Source organism: Humulus lupulus, chromosome 3 (genome assembly GCF_963169125.1).
Source record: "Humulus lupulus chromosome 3, drHumLupu1.1, whole genome shotgun sequence".
NCBI classification, from domain to species: domain Eukaryota; kingdom Viridiplantae; phylum Streptophyta; class Magnoliopsida; order Rosales; family Cannabaceae; genus Humulus; species Humulus lupulus.
The window spans coordinates 68,716,957-68,744,045 of NC_084795.1; the positions used below are offsets into that span (position 1 = coordinate 68,716,957).

The 27,089-nt window shown below is 33.8% G+C and overlaps 1 protein-coding gene across 1 annotated transcript; it reads left to right on the forward strand.

Moving 5' to 3' along the window:
• Positions 1 to 9,286: 9,286 nt before the first annotated feature.
• On the forward strand, positions 9,287 to 9,914 carry LOC133824312 (uncharacterized). Its single transcript, XM_062257189.1, has 2 exons — positions 9,287 to 9,325; positions 9,459 to 9,914. Exons 1-2 carry the CDS (start codon positions 9,287 to 9,289, stop codon positions 9,912 to 9,914), a joined length of 495 nt encoding a protein of 164 aa, XP_062113173.1.
• Positions 9,915 to 27,089: the final 17,175 nt, after the last annotated feature.

A 27,089-nucleotide genomic window follows, 5' to 3' on the forward strand; every position in this document is an offset into this window, starting at 1 on the left:
GAAATATAAATCATATATGAAAACATGATTGTTATTAGTTACTTAACCCAAACAATGAAAAAAATAGTCACAATCTTTTAAAAAAAAATGTAAAAAAAATAGTTAGAACAAAAAAGCTGATTTGATTTTTTTTATGTATAGAAAAAAAATAAGTACAATAATAAAAAATGATAATAAATAATAAAATATTTTGAGTTGAAGGGGATGCAACTTAATAAGAAGTTTTTTCCAAAATAGTTTGACAAAGAGGGGGGAGAAATAAGATGTCAATGAGAAGAAAAGTTGAAGAGATAAAAACTAAATTAATAAAATGAAAATGTATTTGTGATTTTAAATTGTAACATTAAGTTATGATAAATAAACATCAAACAATACAAAAACAATAAAATAGATTAAGTTCCCTTTTTAAAATACTAAGTCAATATTGTATAATGAAACTAATATAAAAATAATTAAATGAAAAATGCTTAAATGACTAAAATAATCTCTTAATTTAAATAAACTTTATTATGAGTAAAACTATGACATAAACAAATTTTTATACAAAAATATGGGAAATTAAATTCATAAAATTGAATTTTTTTTTTAAAAAGTCATAAAATAAATTTTTCTGAATTTCTTTTTCATATTTTTGTAAACTTGTTAAAAAAAACTCATAAAAGAAGTAATTTCCTCATAAAAAAAAATATTTTGAAAACATGAGCTATGATGACAAAACTTGGACCGTGGGCTTTGTTTGAGCTTATCACTTGGAATGGAGACTTTGGGATCTAATTGCTTGATTTGAGATGGAAAATTTTCACTTATATACAACAAAAGTGAAAGTATTACTATAATAACATCACTTAAACTATTTACAAAAATATATACAATCTATACTATTTTAATATATAAAATTATGAAAATGCAATCTCATAACTTCAGCCACTTTCGTTATATGTTTGGATTTTATAATTTGTAACTTTCCATAAATAAAAGACATAAACATAAACGTATTTTTAGAAATAAATGAACAAATCAAACCATTAAAAAGTAATATCTCTTCTATATAATAAGTGTGTAGATAACGGAAATTCTTGGTTGTAACGGTTTTTTATTTTTTTCCATTAACTTTAACGGAATATTCTTATATTTAACAGAATATTCTTATATTTAACGGTAGTTTGTAAACACTTAAACTTAAATAAAGTAAAATTAAAAATTAAAAAAAAATAAAATATGATATTTTTGAGATATTTTACAATGATAATTATTTAAAAATAATAAATAATTAAACAAATTAAAATATGAAAATTTTCAGATATTTTACAATAATAAATAATTAAACAAATTAAAATATGATATTTTTGAGATATTTTACAATGATAATTATTTAAAAATAATACAATCATATGTTTTATAACTTAAATAAAATTTAATTAAACTTAAACTCACTTATTATAATAATATCATATTAAACATATAATATAATTTACTGTCAATTAGTAACAAACTTCGTTTCTTAAAAAAACTAGCAATAAATTTAAATTTAAAATTCAGGTATAATATTTAATATTACATTAAACATATAATATATAATCTCTTGTTGTTACTCCCAAATTCAAAAACTAGAACAAATATAAACTTAAACAAAAATAAATAAATTATAAATTAAAATAGGATATTTATTTGAAATTTATATGACATTAATATAAATTTAATAAAAATAATTAATAAATTCTATAAATAAAACTAAGCAAACGTGCATATTGCACGTTGCTTATATCTAGTACATAATAAATATGTGAAATAATTAATCATAATATATAACCAGGCACTTTTCAATTTTTTTGAATATATATCTTCAACAAATCTGCATTTGTTGACAATGTGGTGAGTAACGTAAAAAAAAATGTAAGGTGAAAGGAAAATAAATATGTTTATAATTTGATAGAGGAATTGGGGGTGTTGATCTAAAGTATAATGTTTATAATTTGATAGAGGAATCTAGCATTTTGAGACACCATTTTTTTCCGGCAAAGTAAGTTTTTCACATGATTTATATCTCATTTTTGTTTTAAAGTGTATATAAATATATATGTTTGATTTAACATTGTGATGTGCATAACATATGTTTATGTACTTTTGTTGTAGAATCGACTAAGTTTAAAACTAAAATGTTTGAATAATAATGGGTACAATCAGCACATTTAGATATAATTATCAATTTAATTCATTTTAAAAAATAAACTGATATGTTTATTTCGTAAGACATTCAAATGAACAAACAATTATGTTTTGTTGCATTGTTAGGAATAAATATATGAACTTAAAAAATAATTTAAACAAAACACAAAAGAAAATAAACAATGATGTAGAAAGAAAATAAACAGTGCTATTGTAAATCTTAACATAAAATTATTAAATATAAAAGGACTCTTTGAACAAACAATTAACAAAATAATTTAATTTTATATAACTATAACCTGCTATTTATATATTTACATTTTAATTTATTTATTTAGAGATGTTTTTAAAAAAATATATGTGAAATTATAACACATCAGTGTAAATTAAAAACTTTTGTTTATTTTTGATATCCTGATGAAAGAAAATGAAATTGGTCAGTTATTAAAGGAATATTATCTAACATACCGTTTATTTTTTGAAAACATGATACATAAATATGACAACAGAGTATATAACTATGTTAAGGAAAAAAATATACAATGCTTTTGTAAATCTTAACATAAAAGTATTTTATATAAAAGAAATCTTTGATCAAAATATTTTATACAACAAATAAACTCCTATTGCGCTTGTATTCTTTTATTTATTTATTTATTTAAAAAATTTTGTATAAAAAAATATGTAAAATTATAACACAACTGTGTAAGTTAAATACATTTGTTTATTTTTCGATATTGTGTGAAAAAAAATTAAAAGAGTCAATAATACAAGGGTTATTGTCTAACATATGTCTTACTATTTATTTTATGAAAATAGGATACACAAATATGACAACTGTTTACATTTACTACAATGGTATTTGGGAAAATCGGTGTACTTATAAAGATTTTGAGGTAATTGACCTCTTAATTCCTAGTGGCTGTACTTTTCAATAATTGAGTACAATGATCACTAAAAAGATGAAGGTACAAAGTAAAAACACTGCTGTAGAAATTAAGTTTCAACCAAATCCAGTATTACCACCGATGATAATAGATGATGATGACACGGTAAAATTTTCATGGAACTACATAAGAAGCATTTTGATGAAACAATATACCCTTTGCTAGTAAGTTTCAACAATACCCAACTACAAATCACACAAAAGCGTGGGGGAATGTTCAAGACAAGAAAATCAGGTTATGTTTTTTTTTACCAAAAGAAAATCCTTAAAATAAACATTACAACACTTTGCAATATAAATTGCTATTATTATCAAATATTTAACAAAAATGTTTGCCTTTTGATAAATCAGGTTAGTATGGGGGAATATCGAATACATGAACCAAACTGGAATGAGGTAGCACATAATCTAGCAATATCAATAATAAACAATGATGAAAAAATAGTGGCTGCAGTTGAAAATGGTGATGATCCATTCTTGTATGGAGAACAAGACATTAAGAACATCAAAATCGTGCATGTTTCCAAGACAAGCAAAGTATGATAACAACAATGAGTTGTGGTCCATACGATCAAATTACCAACACAGAGTAAAAAGGGCTTCAAATCAAGATTATGTGCTCGTATGTTTGGATGAAGAGTGCAAGTGGTATTTCTGTCCATCAAAATTGTGCCAAACAAGTTTGTACAAGGTACGTAAATTTGACCCACAACATACATGCTCCTTAAACAAGCTTGTTGCAAACCATCCTCAAGCAAAAAGTAAGGTGGTGAGTGAGTGCATAAAGTGAAGATTGTTAGATCCAAAAACAAAGTACAACCCACGCGATATAATGAACACAATGATCGATGAATACAATGTATCAATATCATATCAAAAAGCATGGAGGGCCAGAGAGAAAGCAAGGGAGTCCATATTAGGTTGCCCAACAAATTCATATCACTTCCTACCAGGATTTCTTTTTCATTTGCAGAAATGTAACCGAGGTAAAAAGATTGTTTATTTTAATAAGTATTGAATGAAAAAAAATTATGTTTTGGAATAACGAATCATTTACAACCACTAATCATGATATTTATATCGCAATTTATATTATTATTTTCAAAATAAACAATTCTATCAGTAAACATGTTTGTTTATTGAACTCGGGTACAAAAACAGATCTTGTGGTAGACGAGAACAATAGATTTAAATATTTGTTATTTGCTATTGGAGCCTCTATAAAGGGATGGGAAAATTGCACACCTATAATTGTGGTCGACGAAACATTCTTGAAGGCTTCATATGGTGGGACGTTGTTGACAGCAAGTGCTCCAAATGCTAACAGGAAGATACATCCTTTAGCGTTTGGAATTGTTCACTCAGAGAATGACACATCATGGGAATGGTTCACGAATAAAGTAAAAGAAGCTTATGGTGAAAGAAATGGTCCATGCATCATATCTGATAGATACGCAAGCATTAAAAAGGCCATCGACAATGTGTACGACGGTAAAACGTATGGCATGTGCACTTACCACCTACTGAAAAACATAAAAAAAAAATTCAAGAAAGGTGGGGAGAATTTGAAAACAACTTTCAATGGTGCATGCAAGGATTACAACAATAATGAATTTCATAAATACATGCTTGATCTTGATGGAATTGATAGGCGTATACGAAGTTACTTAACCAACGAAGTTGGTTTGGAGAAATTCACAAGACTGTATAGTAACAACAATAGATACTCAACCATGACATCCAACATTGTTTAATCAATTAATTTGACAATAAAAGAGGTTAGAGAATTACCGGTGACACTGTTTGTTGAAGCATTGAGGTGTTTGGTACACGAATGATCTAAAGAATAAGAATATATTATCATCAACTTTCACAAAGTTTCCTGCTACACTGTAATGACCCAACTAATTCTAGACTTTGGACCATTAATAACTACTATACATAGACACTAATCTTAAGAAAACATACATATGAAATAGTCATAACTTTATTAAAAAAACTGTAAAGCAAACATACATAAAATTCGGGTATGATATGGGATCCCATTGTTTGAAAATAAAACATATCTTAAATCTTAAATAAATTTGTTACAAGATTAGGTGCGAAAAATACATAGAAAATATAATTGAAATGACTAAAAACAACCTCGTCCTCAAACCGTTCACGCAGTCCACCGAATCCATTCTCCATCAATACACAATCCCAAGCCGCCAAGAATCTTTCCGCCGCCGTAACTATTTTCCTGCACATATAAAATAAAGGAATGAGTCTAATGCCCAGCAAGAAAAATCTACTAAAATCATGAAACATAAACATAAACTGTAACGCCCTGGATAGCCAAGACCGTTACACTGTGTGTTTATAAAGTGCCAGACTTGCTAACCAAGTCATACTATTAAAATCGTGTCACAGAAGCTATAAAGGAACTAGGGTTAAAAGTGTGTTGGTCTCAAAAGTCACATTTTTATTAAGGAACATTACTTGTTTACACGGGATCCCAAGAATACAAGTTTAAAGATCGTTTACAAAAGTTATAAAACTCAGGTACAATAACCCGCCATGCTAAGGCAAAATAAACAGTTAGGTAATCCTTGTCCTGACTCACTCCTCGATCATGGTGATCGAACAGCTGGCTATGCACATTTCACCTCGGAGCTCTCCACCTCAGGCTTGGTCCAGCTTGCCCTTGCCTTTACCTGCACCACGTAGCACCCGTGAGCCAAGGCCCAGCAAGAAAACACAACAACAACAAGAGCACAAGCAATTAGCAGACAAGTTAATATCTCACATTGCATTACATAACCTCAACCATATAATCAATCAGAATAATCAAGTATTCCACATACTAGGCATATCAATTCATAACATGTACAATTTACAAATGATAACTAGGGCTAGCGCTCACAGGTCGCTCCCTCTGTTATCCCGTTGTCCTTGGCTATCAGTGGCCAATCCACGCCCTGTGCGCTAATATCATGTACAGCACTCTTAGGCTGTTTTTACATGTCTCATGGCGTAATACCAACATTGACACGATACAATTCTCAGGAGCACTTAGTCCCATCACAATCATATAACCGGGTGCAGTTTTCTTACCTTTCAATTCACTAGCTTTGATCCCTTGACTCCTTGAGCACGATCCCCCTCGAGCCCTAGCGCTTACCTAATCACAATCGTGAGCCAAAGTCATTATCGATCCTCAAGTTCAAAACCTAGCCCCAGGGCCAATCCCGAGCCCCCGAGAAGTCCTAGTTCCACCAAACAAGGTGGTGGAACAAAACCCTAGGTCAAAAACCCTTGCAAACAACCCAAAAATCCCCTTCAGAAAGCAGGGTAGCACTACAGCGCTCTTGGGAGGGCGCTACAGCGCTACAGACAGAAGCCAAAGTCCCCTCAGCACTATGGCCTAGCGCTACAGCGCCCAAAGGCTAGCGCTGTAGCGCTAGTCACCGACAGCCCAGCACCATTTTTCTCTTCTGCGATTTTTCTCAAACCAACTCGAACCAAAACTCTTCCAACTTTTTCCCAAACTCAAAAACAACCTCATGACCATACTCCACTCATCCCAATCACCCCAAACACCTAAAACCCAAACACATGCATCCACAAACTCAGAATTCACCATAGCCACTCCTAAGCTCTAAAACCCAGTAAAAACCAGCTGAACATCAAAGTTTAGAGTTTAGACCTTATACCTTTGATAGAATTTCGACCACAAGCTGCCTCTAGACTCCCTTGGCTTGCTCCTCCTCAGCCTTAAGTCTGAATTCCCTAAGGTTCCATCCAATTCAACTTAAGCACCATAGCTTAAAAACCAGAAATTGAAACTGAAGAATTCTAAGTCTTACCTCAAGTGTTGATGAACCCTTGCTCAACCTCTGCTAATTCCCCACACTTAGCTTAGACTCCTTGATGCTTAGCTTATCCCAACTCTCCTCTGAGCTTTACTCCAGAAATCCTCAAGAAATTGGTGAAGAAAGCACAAACCGACCTATAGAACTCTCTCTGTTTTCTCTCCTTTCTTTTCCTTTCCTTTTCTTTCTTTTTCAAACTTCTATAATGTTCTACCAATCCCACTAGCATAAAACCGCAGTAATACCCATCCTTAAAAGCCAAATGACCATTATGCCCTCCCTATTAATTCTAATCCTTTATTCCACCTAAGGGCATTTTAGTCATTTTACCCAATTCCCGCTAATTCCTCGAGTGTCTCTATTATTTCCTGCTTAACTTCCGATACCTAATTAATCACCAATAACATTCCTCAATGTCATAATAGACTCCAGTATATCCGCTAAACTCCCATTTATACCCCTAAGCTCACCCCGAGCCGGGTATAACCCCCACTATGATTTTTCCGCTACTTTGCTCACTAGGATCGTCTCAAGTCACAGATCACAGGTATATCCACATAATAATGTGGTCTCGACAATTATCACATATATCAAAGCAGTTATGCCCATAATGGCCAAAATTACGATTATGTCCTTCTAACCTAATCAGGGCCTATATGCATACTAACACACATAGTCATGCATCTCAAATACTCAAGTAATCATATAACACGCTTTAAATCATAACCACGCATCTTAATCATTAAAACCACACATAATTCCCATTATGCCCTCCAGGCACACTAATCAAGGCCCTTAAGCCTTATTAGTGAATTTGGGTCGTTACATAAACATAAGCTATAAACATATAACATATATTATAACATACATCACAATTCTAACCCATGTACATGGTAAACATTTGAGGTTTGCTAACTAAGCAACTATAAGCCCGAAGAACATAAAAGTGTTGGGGTTTGCTATTGAAGCAACTATAAGCTCCAAAACATATATATATATATCATAACATATAAAAACATATTACAGCATAATCATATAAGCATATAATAACTATCATATTTTCCTTACCAATACCGGGATGTGAGAACAAGGACGGGATTTTGGAATACTCCTAAAAACCATTAATGAGAATGTGAGTATTTGTAAAAGAAGGAGATGAAAAATAAATGAATCTAAACCACCGAGGAGAAGAGCTTACCGAAATAAAACCTCAAGTTTAAAGAACTTAATTTCCTAACCATGAAGTGAAAACAATGAGTTAGGATTTGAGTAGAGAAAAACTATAAAAACTAATGAAACATACAGAAATGAACTAGGGATAGGAATACCTTTGAATGCACTAGAACCGAACTACACCTTTATAGAAAAATACACTATTAACCTTACTTCCCAAGTGTTTAATAAGCTTATGATAATAAAGCTTATAACCCTAACCCAAGTGTTTAACACTCTAAAGTAAACCTAGTTGCTTGAAGGCTCTGAATTTAGCTTGAAGAATGAAAGAAATGACTGGGTACTAGGTCCTATTTATAGAGTTCAAGAATGAAAAGATCTTCTTTTAGCTTGAATAAAAATAATGACTATTTAATTGAAAAACATTTGAATAATCGTTCAGCAGGGGCTTAAGACTCGGTCAAAATATTCTGAGGCTTATCAAGAGGTTATGAAATAAAATGAGCTCGGTTTCAAAATTGTTTGAAAAACTTGCCATAGAGCCGATATATCGCCCATGGTAGGCGATATATTGCCTGGGCTTATATTCCCAAGGCTCGTCGAAGTGTTCGTGCGAAGTTACGTGTTTTTCGTATTCTCCGAGTAGCGATATATCGCCCCCTAGAGCTGCGATATATCGGCATACGCTGAAATATTATACACGTAATTGCACTTTTTTAGCCTAATTTGAATTGAGTAAACAGCTTTGACTGAGTCCTATAATGATTTCAAAGTTGCTGATAGACTCTGGGGTTTATAAATATTACTCTTATAAAATTATTCCTCAAAAATACTTAATTTCTCAATAAACATGCACATGACAAGTGTCATTATCTTATTGGGTCTATCTAAACCTTATAGTATAATAAATATCATCTTCATAATCAGCTATATTAATCAAACCATATATTATAATTAATATTCTTAAACTATAGGTTAAACTTATAAAATCTATAAGTGTTGCTACGAGTGTTCAACTAAGTCCCAGCTTGAACCAAAATCCACAGTAATAAACATACTATAACTATTACTAGCTATTACTACTACTACTACTACTACTATCTAACTAGCTAAGTAAAGTTCTTGAACTCTACATACACCAGACTTAATGATTCGAAAAAGGAGAGATGATTGTGCACAATACAAGGTAAGAAAATGTTTATTATTAAAAAAGAACAAATAAACAATTTTATTTATATTAAAATACCTTCCAAAATATGCATTCCAATAATATTCATATTTGTTTGTCTATTTTTTAATTAACATAATTTTTTTAATAGGTTGAATCGTCAAATCTAGTTGTGTTCACTATTTATGATGAGGAAACACCCTACATTGTAAACATGGAGAAAAAAACATGCACCTGTAGGAGATTTGAGTATGATGAAATGCCTTGTTCACATGCAATGGCAATCATCATAAAGCAAAAGCTAAATTGTTATGATTATGTCTCTTACTACTACACAAATGAAGCATACATCGCAACTTATGAAGACTTCATAATGCCATTAGGAGATCAACATTCATGGGAATTGCCTGCAGAACTAACACAACATGAAGTTTTACCACCGTTGACTAAACGTCCAGCAGGAAGGCCAAAACAAACTAGATACCGAGCTTTCAGTGAGTATAAAGTACAAAATTTATGTGGTCGTTGCGGTGGTAAGGGCCACAACAAGAGAACATGCAAAAATGAATCATTAATAAAAACTACCAATAAGCAGAAGAGTGTTTGAATATGTTTTGTTTGATTTTAAATTATTGTTTTTCTATTAAAGATCTCTGTGAGACAAATATTGTTATATTACTCTCGAAAACTTTGTGAAACGGTTTTGTTTATTTTGAAAAAATAAATTATAGAATACATCTAGTTACAATAGTGATCTAGTATATATTTATATAATGTCAAATTACAAATGAACGGTTAAATATAGAAATATATGTTCATATTTGTTTGCGTTGTGTCAATATTAAAAAAAAAAAAAAAACTTAAATTATAAATAAGTGGAAATAAACAAAAAAATAATGAACTGGTCGCACAAAGAAAGTAATAACAATAAAAAACGTTTGATGTAAATGCTAACAAATAACGATTAGTATTTTAAAATTTTTATAAAAAAAAAATAAATCTTATGCGATTTATTTGTATTATCTCATATTACATGAACATTTGATAATATAAAAAAGATTTTCATTTGTACATGAATAAAAAAAATAAACATTTAAATGACAAGTAAAAAAAATAAACATGAAATAAAGGAAAAAAAATATACTAAAATTATTACCATTAAAACTTAAATTAAAGGAATGTGCTCAAAATATTGTACTGAAGGAAACTGTCATAACAAAACTCTACCATAACATTATAAACGATATATAAACTTAAAATTCTAAGCAATAACGATCCTATTATTTCTTCCCACATTTTCCGAATCAGAACCACAGTTTTTTTCAATTTTGCGAGAACCATGATTATACAAATCCACGGCGATCTTATTCCTGAATGCTTGAACAAGTAATGGATCCGGCAACTTTTAAATACACCCATGCAAAAAGAATTCAACATACTTGATAACAAAAATGCCACAATTACTGAAATAAACATAAGAAAAACCAATAATAAATAAAATGAACTAACATGTGTAAAGTAATATAAAAAAACTATAAAATTTAATATTGAATATTACCATTCTACTTGCTTTGGAAGTTTTGGAACAACGAATGTATCAAATTGATCACCATCCTTCTTCCCAATAAAATATGATGAGTTTTTGTTCACATCAATCCTGTTTTGGTAAAACCTCATATTTGCTAACAATAATGGCAACAAAATGACAAATGGCTTAAGAGATTTCTTCAATCTCCTATCAGTTTTGCCCACAATCGAATTGAACAATTTCAATCTCCATTGGTGAATGTCCAATACCAACAGATACCAATGATCAACTATATCCATATGCACAGGCATCAAAACAAAATTGACTAGCAACCAAGAAGTGTTGCATCTCATTTGTTGACCCATGATGTATTCAACACATAGACTAGGGCCAAATAAAAATGATGCATCACGTCCATTCTGAATATACTTATCATATAACACAATCAAGACTTCTGCAAACCAAGTGTCTGTTGAGGTTGCCTTCATTTTGATGTCTACGTTGCATTTAATTTGTTTCCTCAAATAATAAAAAGCAACATTCATGTGCTACAAAAACAAAATAAAAAACAAAATCAACATTAAATTTAATACTTGGAATGAAAATGAAATAATTTTAAATAAATGTATAAACAATATTAAAAGTTACATTGCTATCAAGCATCCTTCCTGGAGTGTATAAATCATAAGACCACATTTTGTTGTCTATGTGAACAATATTATAATCAAATGATGGTTTCAGTTTAGATACATTCTCAATAAATGGTTGCTCCTGCAAAATGAACATCAGCAATTAATATTAAAATAAACAAAAGAGATGATAAATAAACATTTGAATGTAAAAAAAAATAGTAAAATCTGACATTTTACTAATCTTAAGGCCTACTTTATACCACTTATCGAATGTTGACTACATATGATCTTCTGGATCATTGAAAATATTAGAGGAGAATGGACCATCTTTAATATTAATATTTTTGTGTTTATTTTGCTTGCCCTCATCAGAACCGAATGAAGTTGTGAAGGGATGAGACATTTGAACGCTTGGTATAACTGGCCTTTTAGTCATTAAAACATGGTTGTCATCATGCACAACAATACCTTTTCCCTATGCCAATAAAGGAAATAAGATAATTTATATAAATATATATCTTTTGAATTACTTGTTGACAATGAAACAACCAAACCAGTTTTAATTTAATGCCCAATCAAGTTATAGAGTAATACCTTTAAGTTCATCTTTCTTTGGTTTTTGAACCGCTCAACATGCTAGTCCAACTTCTTCAAATCCTCAGCACTAAGACACAAATCATCGACCCCATCATCGTTGTCACGATCGTCTGCTGGATTCTTCTTGACTATGGGAGTACGTTCTGATTCAATTTGGACTGAACTTGGTATTGTTGTGATAGATCCAACATATAAATCCTACAAAAAATTTGAATAAACAACCACTGTATAAAGACGAAAAAAATAAACATATAAATGACAAGAAAAAAGTAAACATGTAATAAAGTAAAAAAATATATATATACTAAATTTATTACCACAACTAAAAATAAACAAGAAATACACTTTTTTAATTGTAGCATTTTACATTTGCCACAACTTTAAAAAAACAACCTTTGTATTCCGAGACGAAAAAAATAAACGTTTAATAAGTATGACATAAAAAAAACATTAACTGGAGAAAAAATAGTGAAGTTAAGGATCGGTCTTGATAAAATAAACAACTTGTCGAAAATAAAATAAAAATAAACATAATAAAATTGTTGCATATCAGGTAAAAATAAAACTTTATTTTAAAAAAAAACGCAGGTTGGGTTTTTGATAAAGTAAACATATTGAAAAGATCTCATATCAAGAAAACAAGAGAGATTATTTTTTTTTATTTAAAATAAAACAAGTAAAGGACTTTAACGAACTAAACAACTTGGAGAATACAAAAAAAACAAAAGTAAAAAAAAATCGGTGTCAGGTGAAAAAAAATATTTAACAAAAATAAATCAATTTAAGGTTTTAGATAAAGAAAGCAAGTTAGGGAATACAAAGAAAAATAAACATATACAATCCACTTCCTAAAATAACTGAGAACAATAAAAGATATAATATGAATATAAAATAAGCCATTATCAGTATCAAATCCAGTAGGAGTTACCAAGAAAACAAAACAAGTTAAGTTCGTTAGAGCATGACTCCATTCACAAGAGCATGACATAAATGTTTATGCTCTGGACAAAATATGGATAGCATACTTAATATAGTCATAACAGACCAAGCCCACAAAATAAACTGAGTCAAAATAAAATAAACATAAGTGTCAATCTATACTTTCTCAGAAGTTGACTTCTGAGAAACATCAACAACACCCTTAATAGATAACGCCTCAAGAACTTCATTACTCGACTGAGGCTGAGTGAGAATATCTTCAATTATCTTTGAGAAATTAGGGTTGTCATCTTCAACATGATCTTTAGCAACATCACCCTAATACAGACATAAAAAATAATTAACTCGTAGAAATAAATAAAAAACACAAAAGATTATAAAAAAAAATCAAATGTCATATAAGATGATCATAATAATTTTCAAGAATTATCAACAATTATAATTGATCAATACCCATAACATTCACTAGAGAAAGATATATTATAAACAATATGAAAAAGAAACAAACTATATAAATGAACCATTAAAATAACAAGTAAATCTATATAGAACAAAAATATATCTTAATCTCAGCATACACCATGGACTTCTTAACAGCTTCTTGAACAACTTCAGAGATTATTTTTTTAAGTTCAGTAGAATTATCGCTCAATGTGTTCCTAAAATCATCCATAAGTCTCTAAGTCATGAAATGTTGCAAAGAAACCTCATTTAAATCCAAGCGCTTTTTAACCTTATCCTTCGAATCATTGAAAGCCATTGACATGGAATCAACCTTTCCCAAAGCAAGTTAACTTTATCAAGCAACTCAATTAAACTGTTTTTATCAATCTCTGCTTCTTTGACAAAACGAGAACTAGACTCTTTAGCTTTATTTCCTCCACGTTTAGCCTTATTTTCCCCCTCATCATAGCAAACAAATGACAAACTCGCAAAGTCAAATCCAAAAGACTGAAACTTCAACTTCTTTGTCTTCTCCACAATAGGTACACAGTAATCAACTCGCAGCTGCCAGTTACGAATAAACAGTAATAACACAAACTCTCAAATAAATTGGCAAATACTAGATTAGATCAAAATAAATAAATATCTACAATTTAAAAAATAAACATAGGTGTATCTTTATCAAAACTAACTTACCACTGAGGATCCAAACACCTTGTTCTCCAACTCAGCAGATTTGGGACTCTTTGAGTTGATCCATCTACAAATGTGATATGCATGTGCATAGTTGTATAAACACATGGCTAAATCTCTCAAGTTCCTAATTGTTTCATACACCCAAACTTGGAATACAAAAGGACATCCCTTCAACACATACAAGCACCAAACCTTAGACTCCTTCTTACTCTGTTTTTTTTTTTTTTTTGGTGTTCTTTAAGTTTTTTCCCTTAGTCCCTGAATGAAGAGACCTCAATGTGGCATTGAAAGCCAATCTACCCCAAGGGAACGTCTCCACTCATCAGATCCAACTAGATTAATCAATTCCTCAGGTACATTTATGTCCTTCTCTTTGCTAAGCAGAAAATTGGTAATAAGATATAGCTTAGCAAATTTAACAGCAACAAGATCATTGTTAAACTTATCAACAAAAAATCGCTTCCTAATAGAATCAGATTTAATCTGTTGATCAGGAAAATACCTATCACACATCCCATTGGGCATCTTGGAAAATCTAGATAGATCACATTCACCCACACAGTTTAAGCCTGTAATCAAAGCAAACTCACCTATCCCAAATCTAACCCTCCTCCCACCAATCAAAAAACACATCTCATCATTGTTTGGCTATTTGATCTCTCTAAGTAAAACCTGGTGTACTACTTGAGATTGATATTCAAAAGACTGAATATCAATAAAATGTCCAACACAAGACTTTCTAAAAATTTCCTTCTGAGCATTAGTTAAGGTCTCGTTAATAAGCTTAATTACATCATAATGAGATGTGTAAACTAACTTCCACCCGATCTATTGTAATGCCCCGCATCACTATGGCTGCTTCCTGGAATGACGACTGGCCCTACAAACCAACACGAGTCTTTCCAGCGTGCTTTGTCCTTACTCGCATGCTTCTTGGGAAAACTTCCCAGGAGGTCACCCATCTTGAGATTACTCCAGGTCAAGCACGCTTAACTTTGGAGTTCTCAAGTGATGGGCTGCCAAAAATAAGATGCATCTTGTTGATATAGCTAGTACCCATCAATCCATTTAAGCCTCTGCAATTGTGTAGTCCCATACCTACACAGTCTTAGAATCATCACACTTGACCTTCCCCAGGCGGTGTGGGATTGCACAGCTTACTCGGTCTTTCCCCTTACGGATCACGGGATTCTCACTGTCACATCTATTCTTGGGCTTGAAAAAAAGTTCCCAATCCTGTAAAAAAAATAAACCATAGAACAAATAAGAAAAAAAAAACATTTCAGAAATAAAACAAAACATAAAAAGATGATTTAATAAAAAAAAGGTTGCTATGAACAACATTTAAAAACCCAAAAAATAAAACTAAATCAAAATATAAAAATAAAAAAAATTAACAAATGAAATAATAAACATATGCAAAAAAAAATGAAATAATAAACAAATGCAAAAAAATACAAAAGAAAACTGTCTGTAAGAACTATACCAAAATAATACCAATAATATGACCGAAACCTGTATTAATAGCTTAGAGGGATTTTACTTTTTCAACACTATCACTTTATATGATCATCAAATTCTTAAATAAAGGAAAAAAAAATAGAAACAATAATTAGTTGTTCAAAAACTAAAAAAAAATAAACATAATACAAAATCTGAAGAAAAGTTTAAGGTGTTTATTTCAGAAAAACAAATAAAAGCTATAAAAAAAAAAAAGCAAACCTTTATCAATGAGGATTCGGGGATTGGGTCGGAATCAGACACCGAGTCTTGAACAAGCTCGACCTCATCAATGATTTTCATCTTCTTGTTAATTCGTCGTTTAACAGAGAGGGCGATCTAGTTTTCTTCATCTTATGAGAAGCATGCATCTTCACAGTTGGGGGTGACTCTCTTTCATCGTCGGTGGCCTCGGTTTCAGACTCATCATCCATCACTTCTTCCTTCTCCATTGAATCAATGGACAGAGTGTCACCGGCGCTCCTCGTTGAGACTATCGGAATGGACGATGAAAAAAAATGGGTATGGGTGTATGGGTTTTTGGTTGGGAATGGAAAGACGAAAAGGTTTGAGCTTTCGTTTTTGAAATTGGGGAAAAAAAACTGAGTTTGGGAAAACGTAAATAGTTGCTGGTATATGGCAGGCTAATTATGGCATATGTTCATAAAAGTTTTTGAATAAAATAAAATGAGAAAATATTTTGAAAATTAAAGTTTTAAATATATATCTCAAATCACGCAACTCATTTAATTAGGCAAAATTAATATAAGAAATAATAAAGAAAATTTTAGTAATTAAAATAAGAAATATGTTAAGATTTGTATATATAAATGAAAATATATTGATTGGTATTAATATAGTAATTAAAAAAAAATTGTAATGAATTGTGTAAAAATCCCATTTGAGAATTGGTATTTGTGCTTGCTAGTTCAATCATCTTTTTTATATTTTATTACCTTTTGCTCCAAATCTAAAAATTAACAAAAAAATTAGATCAAATTAAATATTTTCATCTTTTATAATTTTGCATTTAAAATTATGAAATTAAATAATTTAATTCTAATTTATTCACCTAAATAACACCTTAAAATAGACAATTTTATATAGTGATCACTCAGTGTCGCTGATCAAAACGCTGGTCTACAATACTAGAATTTATAAATTAAATATAATGGGGTAAGATACACACAATTAAATAATATATCTCAATTACTAACATAGTAATATATATATATATATATACTTATGAATTTAAAAATAAAATCAAAATCTTTAGTCTAAATAATTCCTTACTTATAATGTAATTTTTCATTGTTATACTATAAAGAAATTCTATAAATTAATAAAATTTATTACACTAATTAAGTTGCCTAATAAAAAAAAAAGATTGTACTATATATATGAATACTTGTTAAGGTAAAAATTGAAAAAAAATCATACACTATTTAAAAAAAATTATAAAGACAAGATAAAAAAATGATTGAAATTAAAATAGAAAATAAGCTAAAGAATGTAAAGAAAATTTGAGAGAAAGTATTAAAAATAAGTTTTTTTTTAATAAAATGGGGTGTCTATATATATTATTGGGGCTGTAATTATCATCATATATAGATTACTCTATATTATAATGAAAGTTCTATATTGCATTTTAATAAATAAAAACATACTTATTTTTATTAAATGAATAAAATTAAAACAAAAAAAAATCTTAATTAGAAAACAAAATTGGGAGGGCATTAGCTTATTATATATTAATAGATTGAACTACAAAATTTAAATACAAAAATGATATAGTGTAAAAAATAATGGAGTATGCTATTGTGTGTATATGATAATTATCTTGATTATTATATGTAAAAAATTATTTTTTGTACCTGGTAATATATAAATATAATATTTAACTTAACTAAAAAGAATAATAATTTATAAATATAAAATTAAATTCTAAATATTTAAGCTTTATATATAAAGCACCCTAGTAAAAACAAAAGATAATGAGTAATGTTGGAGACACATTTATTTTGTACATTCAAAATGCACATAATAATATGACATGCATCTTAAATCACACATTAAAATAGTATATTCTATTTTAAATAAATTTGAGTGGTTTAAGACACATGTGTGCATTTACCACTATTCAAAGATAATATATACTAAAAAAAAGATCAAGATATATATATATATATATATGAAAACAGAGAGGAGCATGAGACAGAGAGTAAAAATTAGTATGCACTCAATATCAATTGTAATATTGTGCAATTACTTTTTTTAGCCAATAATATTACTCAAAAACCAGTCACATTACGCCGCACCACAGCCATACCCTATCAATTAATATAGCTTTTTCAATTATTTATTTAATTTTGTGTTTGCTTATTTTATGTATTATTAATCACATTTTTATTAGTTTTTAACACTTGTTTTATTAATTATTTAATTGATAATGACTTAATTTATTATGCAAAATTTAACTTCTTTAGTTATTTGTGTACTTTTTATTTATTCCAATTAATTATTTGGTTGTTTTACTAAACTATTTAGCCATTTATTTAATTAATTATGTATTTATTTAGTGTTTTTTTTATTTAAATAATTAATTATTTTCCTAATTTATTTACTTTATCATTTTTTTGTAAATACCGAAAAACCTACTTTTACACAAAATTTATGCAAACACAAATAAGTCTTCGAATTTGCAAATTATATATATCTTCTATATAAAAATGTGTAGATAACGAAATTTTTTTGTTTTAACGGTTTTTTAATTTTTTTAATGTTAACTTTAACGGAATATTCTCATATTTAACATAATATTCTTATATTTAATGGTAGATTGTAAACATCACTTAAATTTAAATAACATAAAATAAATAATTAAAAAAAATTAAAACAATATATTTTTGTGATATTTTACAATGATAATTATTTAAAAATAATAAATAAATAAACAAATTAAAAAAGGATATTTTTGCGATATTTTACAATGATAATTATTTAAAAATAATAAATTCATACATTTTATAACTTAAATAAAATTTAATTAAACTTAAACTCATGTATTAGAATAATATCATATTAAACACATAATGTAATCAACTATCAATTAGCAACAAACTACTTTAAAAAAAAACTAGCAAGAAACATAAATTTAAAATCCACGTATAATATTTAATATTACATTAAACATATAATATATTGTTATCCCTAAAAAATACGAGGATGACATGGCAAATGAGAATGCGACACGTGACATCACAAATCAGGGAAAAACGACAAAGTATTGAGAAAAGACCGACGAGCAAAAAAGGTAGGTTTAGGACCTATGGGGAAGTCAACCAAGCCTGAACCCCTCAGGGGTGGTCGACCTAAGCAAGTCCAAGAGCCCTAGGGGTGGTCGGCCTGACCTTTACCCCAGGCGTGGTCGGCCCCAGTGTGTCCAAGAGAGTGGTCGACCTGACCCCTACCCCACGGGTGGTCGCCTAGTATGCCCAAGGATCCCTATGGGTGGTCAGCCTGACCTTAACCCCTAGGGTGGTCGGCATGACATGCTCAAGAACCACCTGGGTGGTCAACACACCCTATTCTTCATAGGGTGGTCAACTTAAACCCCCAAGTACACTTCACTGAGAAATACTCACTCTCGTTCAAACTGAGATCATTAGGCCTAGCACCTAGAAGGTCACAAGCCTAGTACCTAGAGGATCAATAGGTCTAGCACCCAGAAGGTCACAGGCCTAGCACCCAAGCCCGGGTCATCACGCCTAGCACCTAAGTCTCACATACCAACAAAGACTTAACATCTTCCTCTGAGGTTTTTATCGTGCATAATCCACCACAATCTAGAGAAACAATGAGAAGACCCACGATCTCATAATCATGGGGAGTTGGACACATATCTCCACTACCTGATAATCTTGTACCAAACCACGATCCCAGTACTACTGGTCATGTAATAGCCCCTGGGTACTATAAATAAAAGACCCAAGGCTTCATTTCAAAGGGTGACTTTTTCTAGAATTTGGGAGATCTAAAGAACATTTGGGGAGAAATTCTAGGCAAGTGAGAATGAGTGAATACTTTGGTTCAACAGTGTAATTGTCGAGTAATTCAATACTAAAAGCTAAGTGGATTAGGTCATTATTGTTCATCAGAACAGGGCTGAACCACTATAAAATTCCTATGTGTTTATTTAAGATAATCATACTCTGTCGTTTATTCAATTTATTTCATTCAAAAGGTGTCGTATACTATACATACGGCCGTTGGCCAATTTCACAAGTCAATATTTTGGTGCTTTCATTGAGAGAACGAAATCAAGAAACACACTTTCATCAGTTTACGATGCCTCCAAAACCCAGTAAGACAAAGAAGACTGCTCCCAGGGATTCCACCACCCAGGATCCCATAGATCCCGTTAACGAAGCTCAGGTGGAGGTTGGAGGTCAACCTGATGCGGAGGATCCACAGGACGTTTAGCAAGAGGAGATGGCGCAATTTTTGGCAAGGCAGGAGGCCTTTGCTGCAGAAATTTCCCTTCAGAGGGCGACTATGAAATGACAACGACGGGAGATAGATGAGCAAGTCCACAGAATTATCCAGAGGGAGCAGAAAGTTGATCGAAGACTCCAAGAGGCTGTTGTGGCCTTGGAAGGAGCTACTCAATTAGCCTGAGCTAACGCTGAAGGTGCCGCACAGGCGGTGAGGGAGGCTCAAGCCAAAGCAGCAAGAATGCGAGACAACAATAACAAAGAGTCCCAGGGGAGGAGTAGGACCCCAAGGACACTCTCAGAACCACTTTCCCAGAGACAGGATGATGAGGCATAGTCCAAGACTACCTCCTCCATGACTAAGAAGAATAACACTTCATCTCGAAGTAGGAGTATTACCAACCCGAAGGCCCCCTCCCAAGGGGACCAATGAAACAACGCAGGATATGAGGGTCAAACATTTGAGAGACGTGACAATAATGGAAATGGTCGCTCAAAGTCTCAAAGTCATGTAGGAGGAGAGGCTCGGGGACAGGGTCACACCGACAAGGAAAAGGCGGACCTACCACCCCTACATCCTCAGTCTCGCAAGGGAAAGGAATCGATGAGTAACACCAATACTGTGTTCGATAGGCTAGGGAAAGATGCACAACCTCAGGATTTGAGGGAAGTCATCAACAGGAGGACCAGCGCTCAGGAGGGGGTACCAGGGACGTCTACCCTACCTGGAGCAGCGATCCTAGCAGCAGTGCAGGCTCAAATAGATGAAATCGTCATGGCAGTCCAGGGTCTGACAAAGAAACCTTCCAATATCGAGTTGGCACATAGAAGTTGGAGTCCTTTCAGTGCTAATATCCAAGCTGCTCAACCACCATTGAAATACAAGACCCCGAAACTCCCAACATACACTGGGAAGGAGGAACCAGTACGACACATTGGGAAGTTCGAGGATCAGATGGAGTTACTCGGTGTGGAGCATGATTATAGATGCAGGGTATTTCCTACCACTCTATCTAACTCGGCTCAGGAATGGTATTAGAAATTCAAACCAAGATCCATCACTTCCTAGGAGCAGTTCAGAATGGAATTCTGCAAGGTCTTTAGTGCCAGGTGGATTCAACTAGTTTATGTCAATCAGTTAGCTGACATCAAGCAAGGGAAAGATGAATCCATGAATGACTATATTCAAAGATTCATAAGAGAGGCAAACCGAGCGTCCATGGTAGGAGATGAAGGGAAGTTCGTTGCCATCTTGGCAGAAATAATTTATCGTAGTCCCTTGTGGGATAGTATGCATAGGAACCCTATCAACACCTTGCAAGAGTTCCTGGACCGAGCCGACAAATACATGAAGCTAGATGATGCTATCATAAAGGAAGAAAAAGGCAGATACCATCCAACCACTGTCAAGAAAGATAAGAACGGCACAAACCCTCAAGGCGGCAGTGGGGGTAACGGTAAGAAGAGGAATACCTCAAGTGCTGAGCAGAGTGGAGAGAAGAAAGCTAAGTCAGCACCAGCCGACAAACAGCCTAAGCATCAACCCTACCAGCCCAGGTTCACCAATTATACCGTCCTGACTATATCAAGGGCTAAGATTTACTTGGCAACATACCAGGAAGTACCATATCAAAAGCTACCACCCTTGTGTTCAGAAGGAAAGAAGGACAAGAATAAGTTTTTTCGTTTCCATAATGATTATGGGCACGACACAAACGAGTGCAAACAATTGAAAGATGAGATAGATTTTTTTCTCCGCTCTGGAAAACTCTTGAGGTAATGAGGCAAGACCAAAACCCCAAGCAGGAATCCAGAATTTCAAAGACAGAGGAGTCCACCACTGGAACCAGTAGCTGTAGACTTCACACTAGATACCACATATGGAGGGCCCCACATAGCAGGCAACAGTTACAATGCTTGTGAGTGATATGCAAGGACCCTCAGACATGAGGTAGGGGAGCCTTCCCAGTGTATGGCAGTCAAGGAGCGGTCTCCAAAAAATCCAAAGTATGAAAGTGAAACTCTCACTATTACAGAGGATGACGCCAGGCACGTGAGGTACCCCCACAATGACCCTCTAGTCCTTACCATTCAAATCGCTAATGCCCGAGAAAAGAGATGCTTGGTGGATACGGGAAGCTCAGTAGATATCATCTACAAATCATCCCTCGAGAAGATGAAGCTCACGGTCAAGGACCTGACACCGTGTTCCCAAGTGATATATGGGTTCACGGGAGAATGCCTAGCACCAGAAGGAATTATCAGATTACTGGTCAAGGTGGGGGATGCCCCTAGGCACGAGACCGTGATAACAGAGTTCCTAGTGGTAGATTTCTCATCGGCTTAGAATATAGTGCTCGGGAGACCCCTCTTGATGGCGTTACACGCAGTAGTATCTATCTGGCATCTATCTTTGAAGTTCCCAACAAGCGCAGGGCAAGGATGCGTACAAGGTAACCAAAGGAAGGCACGAGAATGCTATAATGCATCAATGGTCAAGGCAAAGAAAGGACCATGCGTAAACAACATGATAGTAACCTGCTACAAAGAGAATGAAGGAACCGATGAGGTTGTCAACATGGAAGTTGACATTGAAAGAAACACTCTACTGAAGTCAGGGGCTCCTTTTAACGAATATTTGTTGTTATAACAAGTTTCCCAAAGCGAGGGAAACGACATCGATCCTCGCTTTGGGGATGACGTCATGGGGGTGGGACCAGTCGAAGATCTTAACGAAGTCCTACTAGATGAGGAGGACCCAACTAGAGTAATCAAAGTCGCGAAGGAGTTAGTGGTGGAAATTAAAGCACGGTTGGTGGAATTTTTGAAGAAAAACCAGGACGTCTTTGCCTGGTCACATAAGGACATGATTGGAATTTCTCCATCCTTGATAAGTCATGTCCTTAATATAAACAAGAACTATCCACCAGTGCAACAAAAAAGGAGACTACTTGACAAAGACCGATCTCAAGTCCTAGAGGAGGAGATCGAGCGGCTGAAGGAAAATGGTTTTATAAGGGAGGCCTACTACCCTGATTGGGTATCAAATCTCGTGCTGGTCCTAAAACAAAATGGGAAGTGGAGAACATGCGTGGAATTCACAGATCTGAACAAGGCCTGCCCCAAAGACTGCTTCCCACTACCCAAAATAGACCAACTGGTCGATGCAACGACAGGACATGAAATACTCTCATTCATGGATGCATATTCTGGGTATAATCAAATAAGTATGCCCCCTCCCGATGAGGAACAAATCTGCTTCCGGACAGACAAGAGATTGTACTGTTATAAGGTAAGGCCATTCAGCTTGAAGAACGCAGGAGCCACTTACCAGTGTTTAGTGAATGGCATGTTCCAAGACTTGATTAGCAAAAATATGGAGGTATACGTCGATGACATGCTGTTCAAGTCTAAAGACGTTGTAAGGCTTGTTCAAGACTTGGACGAATGCTTTGCAATACATAGAAAGTATAACATGAAGTTAAACCCTCTCAAGTGCTTGTTTGGAGTTGGAGTTTCTCGGATACATAGTCAATTCGTGTGGAATCGAGGCTAACCCCAAGAAGATCAAAGAATTGATCGACATGAATTCACCTACCACAATCAAAGATGTGCAAAGTTAACTGGGAAAGTAGCTGCCCTCAGTAGGTTCATATCAAAGTCTACGGACAAGTGTATCCCTTTCTTTAACTTATTGAGGGGCAACAAGAAGATCCAATGGACCGAGGAATATGAGGAAGCTTTCCAATCCTTGAAGGAGCACCTCGCCCAACCTCCCGTCCTAGTGAAGCCAATATATGGTGAAGTAGTATTCATATATTTGGCGATCACCGAGCATGCAATCAATGCTGCTTTGGTAAAGGAAGAGAACAGGGTACTACACCCTGTATACTATATCAGTAAAAGGCTAGTAGGTGCGGAGTCTAGGTATCCCCCTCTTGAAAAGCTAGCCTACTATTTAGTAATCGCCTCTCGAAAGTTGCGTCCATATTTCCAAGCTCACTCGATCCGAGTTTTGACCGATCAATGGCTGAGACAGGTTCTCCAGAAACCAAAGGCCTCAAGATGATTACTCAAGTAGGCAGTGGAATTAGGACAGTTTGATATCACTTATCATTCAAGGATGGCGATAAAAGGACAAGCATTGGCAGACTTCATAGTCAAAGGCACCAACCTTGAAGTTCTTTCCTACCAATCAGAAAATGGAGATACTGAGAAGGAAGGAGACACTCCTGTTTGGAAGCAATATGTTGATGGATCATCCAATGAGCACAACTCAGACACAGGAATCATACTGATCACTCCAGAGAATCATCGAATCAATTGCGCTCTCAGATTTGGATTCAATGCTTTAAACAACGAGGCTTAGTACGAGGCATTATTAGCAGGATTACGATTGCCTCGAGATGTACATGCACAGTCCTTGGAGATATTCAACGATTCCCCGCTAGTGGTGTCAAAGGTACTGGGGGTGTATCAAGCCAAGGACTTAGGATGGTGCATTACCTAAACAAGGTGAAGGACTTGTTGACACAGTTCAAGAGATACTCTATTACAAAAGTCCCGATGGAGCAGAATGCCAATGCTGATGCCTTAGGCAAGGTTGCTAGTGCCAAAGATGCGGACACCCTGTATTTCGTTCCCATCGAATCCTTGGCCGAAAGAAGCATAGCCGAGTAGGAGGCAAATGTATTATTTTCGAATTATCTGTGTAAAAGCCATTGTGCTTCAATGAATGAATGAATTTAATTTCTTAAGTTTCACTTAATTCTTTAAATTTCTTTCAATGAGGGACTTGTCCTTTAGACTTGTCAACTCCATCAGAGCATGTTCGATTCTGGTCCTTGAGGGACATATCTACCTATACAATCCAAAAGAGAGACTGGTCTTAGGACCTTGTCATCAAGTTATCGGATCATGTTCGATTCTAGTCCTTGAGGGACCTATCGACCCATAAGATCCAAACAAGTGACTGGTCCGAGGACCTTGTCACCAAACTATTGGATCATGTTCGATCTTGGTTCGTGAGGAGCCTATCGACCCATACGATCCAAAAGAGAGACAGGTCCTAGGACCTTGTTGCCAAATTAATGGATCATGTTCGATCTTGGTTCTTAAGGAACCTATCGACCCATACGATCCAAACGAGAGACTGGTTCTAGGACCATGTCGCCAAATTAATGGATCATGTTCAATCTTGGTTCTTGAGGAACCTATCGACCCATACAATCCAAACAAGAGACTGGTCCGAGGACCTTGTTGCCAAACTATTTGATCATATTCGATCCAAGTTCTTGAGGAACCTATCGACCCACACGATCAATAAGAAAGACAGGTCCTAGGACCTTGTCGCCAAATTAATGGATCATGTTCGATCTTGGTTCTTGAGGAACCTATCGACCCATACGATCCAAACAAGAGACTGGTCCGAGGATCTTGTCACCAAACTATTTGATCATGTTCGATCCTCGTTCTCGAGGAACCTATCGACCCACAAGATCAACAAGAGAGATAGGTCCTAGGACCTTGTCGCCAAATTATGGATCATGTTCGATCTTGGTTCTTGAGGAGTCTATCGACCCATACAATCCAAATAGGAGACAGGTCCTAGGACCTTGTCACTAAATTTATTGATCGCGTTTGATCTTGGTTGATGAGGAACCTATCGACACATACGATCAACAAAAGAGACTGGTCCGAGGACCAGTCGCCATTATTTGATCACGTTCAATCCTAGTTCTTGAGGAACCCATCGACGCATACGATAAAAAAAACAAGAGACTGGTCCGAAGACCAGTCCCCATCATCGGATCATAATCAAATCTGGTCCTTGAAGGACCGATCGATAATGTGATCTAAGACTCGTTACAGGCTCTATTAGTCTATCTAGACCCGGTTGGTCCAACTTAGACACTTTTGTCTACAATCAGTATAACGAGTACATGAGAGATTACGTAGATCGTTATTGACACTTTCTACACAATATGCATTTGTGTATAGGTATCATTACTACTGAGTATGAAACCATCACCCGACTACCAATGAGGGACAAGCATTTGCTGCTTGCATCATTGGGTGAAAAGGATATTATTATGTGTCTAAATGCTCGAAGAAAGGCATGGTCAAGTAGCAAGTGACCAAGGCTTTAAACCCCATGATCACTTGGGGGGCATATAGTACATACTGATCGGGTATACACTAGCAATGAGGGCGTGACCTTAAGTACTAAGCAAGCTCAAGTTTTTCTAGGACAATTATTCAACATATGTTCTGAAAGTGCAAAAAAAAAAAAAAAGAGCATTGGTAGGGAGATTCCTAGCCATGTCCCTTATGGGGTGGTCGGCCTATCACCCATAGGGTGGTCGACCTGACCATTTTATTCATGGTACTTGATGAAGTATCGTACTACTCACATTGCCATGGTTGTTAGCATGAAACACATAAAAGAGTAAGGTTAGTATGGCACACAAAATACATGTGTTCAGAGTATACTAATACATGAACCAATGAGGGTTGTGAGTTGATAAACTTAGTAAGCATTGAAAATTAAAATTTTCAATCAATACACTGAGTGCTCATAACAAAAGAGCATAAAGGCATAAAATTTCATATGAAAAATTGTCATGTACAAGGTGCCCCACCAATGGCATAGAAGGAAAGACAAAGTAAAAAACGAAAAGAAGACTAACTAGGGCGAGGAGTACCATATGAAAGACCACCCTGAGCCTTGGCAACCTCACGAGCCAGACATTTCCTAAGCTCCTTCGCTCGCGTCTTCTCGGGAAGGAAATCTAAGTTCAGATTTTTGTTGGACTTCCAGAGTAAAAGCAAGAGAAAGATGTATCTGAATACTCCTCTCAAGCATTGTCATGGGAAGCTTTGACCTCTTGCTCCTTCTTGACAAGAGTGTCCTTTCACAATTGATCCATGTCAGCAATTAGCTTCTCTTTCTC